Source organism: Anopheles darlingi, chromosome 3 (genome assembly GCF_943734745.1).
Source record: "Anopheles darlingi chromosome 3, idAnoDarlMG_H_01, whole genome shotgun sequence".
Lineage (NCBI taxonomy): Eukaryota > Metazoa > Arthropoda > Insecta > Diptera > Culicidae > Anopheles > Anopheles darlingi.
This window is the reverse complement of record NC_064875.1, coordinates 70,268,468-70,273,805: the sequence shown is the minus strand read 5'-3', so window position 1 is coordinate 70,273,805 and position 5,338 is coordinate 70,268,468. Positions and strand designations below refer to the sequence as shown.

General features: G+C 49.1%; 2 protein-coding genes across 2 annotated transcripts in view; one reads left to right on the top strand and one right to left on the bottom strand.

Moving 5' to 3' along the window:
* Positions 1-608: 608 nt before the first annotated feature.
* On the top strand, positions 609-1,592 carry LOC125955749 (uncharacterized). Its single transcript, XM_049686893.1, has one exon. The coding sequence runs from the start codon at positions 678-680 to the stop codon at positions 1,590-1,592; it is 915 nt and encodes a 304-aa protein (XP_049542850.1). The 5' UTR covers positions 609-677.
* Positions 1,593-1,608: 16 nt separating this feature from the next.
* Positions 1,609-5,338, bottom strand: part of LOC125956885 (THO complex subunit 4) — a 4,204-nt gene continuing 474 nt past the window's right edge. Inside the window, exons 2-4 of the mRNA XM_049689156.1 lie at positions 3,179-3,413; positions 2,907-3,107; positions 1,609-2,820 (exon numbers count right to left, since the gene is read on the bottom strand). Of these exons, the coding sequence (XP_049545113.1) occupies positions 2,696-2,820; positions 2,907-3,107; positions 3,179-3,413 (561 nt within the window). The 3' untranslated portion in view covers positions 1,609-2,695. The remainder of the gene's footprint in view (positions 2,821-2,906; positions 3,108-3,178; positions 3,414-5,338) is intronic.

Genomic DNA, 5,338 nt, shown 5'->3' with positions numbered 1-5,338 from the left:
GAGATTTCTTCGTCGCGGGAGATCAGCTGTTTTAAAATTATCCTCCATTCGCCGTAGGATGGCGCCGCATAGCCCAACATGAAGCATCACCGCATTGCACTTGGCTGTTTGTAAGTGCTTTTGAAGTTTTCTTGAAGCTAGTAGCAGATGAGTGACCTTTTCTGTTGCAGCAAACCAAGACAACCATCGTCGAAGGCATGATCATTCACGCCATGAGGTCCTATGGATTAGTTTAAAATAAAACAAAGTATTTTTGTGTCAAGGAACCACGTCCCAAGCAAACACGTTTTCGGTTGATTTGATGATCGTTCAAACATTGGAAAGTGCTTGGCCTCGCAGTTTTTTTTTACAATAACGAGTGCACGGGATTCCCCATTGCCAAAAAGGTATGTAACCGGGTCTATTAACGCTTAACAGACCCACAGGCAGAACAATTTCGGGTCTCTTAAACATTAAGAGACCAGGTTCCATATATTTTGCATACGGGGTTTAACAAACAACTTGCATACAAGGTAGCCGGCTAATGTTTAACCAGCCGCTATTCGGCCAGAAAATTGGCCGGTTAGTGGCCATCTTGTGGCATTAAAGCAAAAACGGCAAACAATCAAGAGTGGCGCGAAACAAAACGCTTTTCCGTAAATTCCGTTGTTCCGTTGCGTAGCAAATCTGGCTAGAAAATGAATCCTGTTATCGAACTATCGAACGTTTCCTGGATGCCTCCTGCACCATCCACCCACGAGCGTGCACGAAGCTTGGAAAAGATCATCTTCCGGTACGGCGCACCGAAACCCGGTGAGTTGGTAGAAATCTCCGGCGCCTCCAACACTGGAAAATCGTTACTGCTACTGGAGCTTATCGCTCACATCATCCTGCCGACCAACTGTGGGGGGACCGGGCAGGAAGTCGTACTGATTGATTGCGAAAATTCCTACGATTCATCGCTAATGCTGGACGTGATGGAGAAAGGAATCCAGAAGGATGCGGAACCAGAGGTAGCCGCCACTCTCGATGTGCAGCAGCTCAAACGGATCCAGGAGGAGGCCCTGCAACGGCTACACCGGTTTGCGTGCCACACGCTGGAAATATATGACTTCTGCCTGAGGGCCCTCAAATATCGTCTATTCATAAGACATCCCTCCATTCGGTATGTGCTGGTCGACTCGATTGCCTCGTTCTACTGGACCACCACCAAATGCTACAAGAAACGTGCGTTGCTTATGGAACGCTGTGAAACCCTCCGACGGATGGCCCAGCTATATAAAAGGGTCATCGTTTACACGAAACCATCGTCCTTTGGGTTGGCTGAATTCAAGAAAACAATTCAACCTCAGCCGACGAGCGCAGAGGACCGCATAACGCAAACATTTGCTACGACGACACAGCACATCACTGGCGGCAAAACTCCAGGGATCATCGACGTCGCGTATCGCATAGAATTATCGGCAATTGACCCGCCACCGGGTGCCGAGAACGATATAGTAGGTAACCCTCAATGGTTCAATGCGTCCATTACAGCCAGGGGGAAGAACCAGTTCCGACAATACTATCTGATCTATGACTTGGGATTCGACTGGATCAGTGAGGTTGAATAATAACTAAAATGAGAGCTTCTAGAAATCCAAAACGATTTTATTGTTCTTTTTTTTATCAACCCCCTTCCAGAACTTCTCGTGCTCCTTTTTCCGATTTCTTTTTACTTACAACCTGTTTGCGGTGCTAATCTGGCTGGCTGACTTACACAAACTAAAGAGATGCGTTGATTTATTTCGTTAATTCACGCTCCACACTGCAATAGTTTCTCCCTTCTGTTAGCTAGTTCTCCATCTCTGCCACCTCTTGATCGACGACGATTTGTAGTGAGGTAAAATGCAATCCATTTTTGAGCGCCATTCCGAGTCGCTTCAACCAACACACGTTTGCCAATCATGTTTAGTGAAGGTTATAAAAGAAAAGAAAAAGAAATAATAATTGTTCTAATCGCAGCAGGTTCCGGCTGTAGACACCCACTCCTAACGTATTCTGCTACAATAGTAGTAGGCTATAAACTAAGCATTAGGATTTACATGTCAGAGAAAGAGAAAAGGAGGCTGTATCGCGAGCCAGTGGGGATTTTGCTGAGCTCTCGTTGTTGTTATGTGTTGTACCTCTTCTATTCGCGTGAGCTACTCGATCCGCTTCTTAAATTATGCCTAATTACGCGTCTTTCCGCCAACCGACGACGGCAACAACGCCGTCTTTCTTTTGCGACCGTCGATTCGCAATCTGTCACGCGAACAGGGGACGGGAGTGGTAGGTAGACGCGTAGGTTTTGTTGATTTCCGGTTATCATATCGTATTTAACGATCTATATACATTTTTGTTTGTTATATTAATAGTAGTTTGTAATAAGGTGGCTCACTCTGTATCGAGGGGCGAGTAGCCACCGTTTCGATTAAAACTATGACATACTGCCCGTAACAGGGCGTACCATGGGACGCGGCGACCCGACACATTGCTGGCTGCGTACTGGTCAGAACGAGAAATGATAATGCTGTTCGTCGTTCCACCGTCAAAAGAAAAATTGCCGCTCTGCGTCCGCGTCTAGCTCACATTGTGTTCGTAATTCACGAAACTTTCATTTAAGATACATTTAGTAGAAGCCGTGTGCAGGGAACGAGACTGAATCGGTGGATGGCCTACTATATCCGAGAGAATTTTACTTCATATCTTTGGTGTATGCGTCTAGTTCAGCATCCAGCTCTTCGGCCGTCTTTGTCTCGCGTGGTTGCCGTCCACGCGGACCACCACCACCACCTGGACGACGTCCCGCTGGTGGTTTTCCTGCAAAAAAGCACATAGAGAGGCGGTCATGTATATCATTGTCGCAAATATTTTGCCGTTTTCTGTTCCCACAAATCGATTCTTACCTGCTACCCGTGATCCGACGGGTTTACGGGCTGATCGCGCCGGTGGCGCCGAAGACATCACCGGACGTGGTGGCCGTGCCGATGGAATTTCCGACGTCGCCAGCTGAATGCTCATGGGTCGCCCATCAAGCGGCACTCCATTGTACTGCTTCATCGCCTTGATAGCATCCGATTTACGTTCAAAGATGACATCGGCCGTTCCTGAATAGAACAGAACGAGAACATGTTAGTAATACGGAGGATACGACTGCAGTCAGCTATCCGTAACTTACCCAGAGAACGTCCGGAACGATCGTAATGCACAGAGGCACTCTTAAGGGGTCCGAATTCCGCAAACAGCTCATTAATGTCAGTTTCCGAGACGCCAAAGTCCAGATTGGAAACCATCAGCTTGGTAATACCGCCACCAAGTCCGCCAGTGGCAATTCCTGCCGTCGTCAGCAGACGGCTGCTCTTGCCCCGCGCTCCCTCATACATATCGTGCTTCCATGCGCTGTTCACGTCGCCCTGTGGAATGATGATGTGACGAGGGGGTGTGTTTTTGGATTTTCTTGGTCTCTCTTTCCCTCTCCTTCTCTCTCTCTCTCTTTGAACAATCCTCCATCTCCTGGATCTAGTGCGCTAAAGCCATGCCTCGTTCTCTCCTTCTTCATTTCGGCCGTCGAATTGTAGTGTCCACAAAAGCCAGGTCGATCAAAAAACCCCAAAACAGGCCAACTACAAAATGGCGCGGTTCCTCCGGTTGTTCCGGCTCCAGCATCAACGGCGATCTCGTTGATACAACGAATCGTCCGCCCTCCCGCCCGCTCAGGCATCCTCTACTTCTCCCACACGAGACGAAGTTAATGGAGGTGGTACGGGTGGTGGGAACGGGGCGCGCGTGTCTGGATTTATCGTGAAATTAGCTGCAAAAAAATGTGTCCTTCCGCATCCGCTACAACGCATCTTGCAGGTCGGTGTGGTTGGTTCCCTTCCCTTTCGGCAGCCTTATCTGCGCGCCATCATCCTCCTCAGTCATGACGGGGTTCGTTCGATGGTCGCCAAAAGAAGATTTCGTTGATCTTTAGGTTTCAGATCAGGTTTCTCCTCCCCTTCCGCCATCGTACGCCTTCTTTGATGCTCGTTCCGGAGCACATCTAAAAGGATCTTTCGGTGCTTATGAGGATACGATGAGGGGGAAGGTTATGTGTGTGTGTTTCTGTGGGGAAGGTGGTACTCTAGATGATAGCAACTATAGGCCAGAAGGGAGAAGACGTAGAATCGGGGAATCCTCGAGCTCGCATTCCTTTGTTAAAGCGGCGGTTGTTACACACACGCCGACGATAGAAGGTGGCACCGGAGTTATGGCGGCTAGCAGAGTAGTGTAGCAACGGAAATGGTAGCAGCTTAAGCTGAAAACTATAATTTGAAGACAACTCGTTAAAACTGATGTTGGGAGTGGGAAGGATACGGACAGAAAGGGATGCGTTTGATACGGATATACGATTCTCTTTCAGCTGGTACTGAGTGTCCTCTGCCGGAGACGCCAGAACTTGGAACGGCGGAATTGGTCGCACAACGCGCGCGCGCGCACACTTGGATCACGGAGCAACGCAATTTGACGATATTCCAAAAAGCCCTCGTTACTTGGGCCTCTAGCCTTGACTAGCCTTATAATACCAAATCTGCTAGGGGTATTCTTCCGCTGCGTAGATCGGCGCCAAAAGGTGGCTTTCCGAGTCAACCCGCGTCTTGGTGTTGGGGTTTAATGACCGCGAAGGGTGATGATGCATAGAGGATATTCATACGAACACAGCGTAGCACACTTTGCCTTTCAGAACGAAACCAGCCCAAACAAGAACGAACGTGATCGATCGATGAACTTCTTCTTCTCTTCACGCACTACTGCTTTCTTTTTCCGCGGAAAACCACCACTCCACTAACACACGAACACACGCACACACGAGGCGCACACCCGATTTTGCCGCCATCTTGCTTTTGCATGGCGTCACCTTGGAAGAACGAAAAACTCGAAACTTCCGTGCCTTTTTCGGGTGCGCGGGGTCAAAGACTGGATTGAAAAGTCCTTCAAGCAACGAATAATGCCATGTGCTGCTCCTAATTCACCAGAAGCACACATTTTCACCGCAGCGAAGCAAAGAAAGTCTTTTTATGCATTTCCTTGGATTGAGCGAAGCGAAGCCAACTCGTCTCGTTTCCTTGGTTTTATGAGGGGCGACCAGCACCAAACAGGAACAGCAGCCAGCCGGGAGAGAAGAGGAACAACAAAGCTTGTGGACACAGAACCCACAGCAGCGCCGGATGGCAGCGAGGGCCAGAGGCTCGGGGAGCTACGCCTTTGGGACTGGGCCTTGCGGACGCACTACGATCCGGATTAGAGGTTTGACCATCATCTCATGCCCGCACGACGGAGAACCGTGCGTCATCATCCC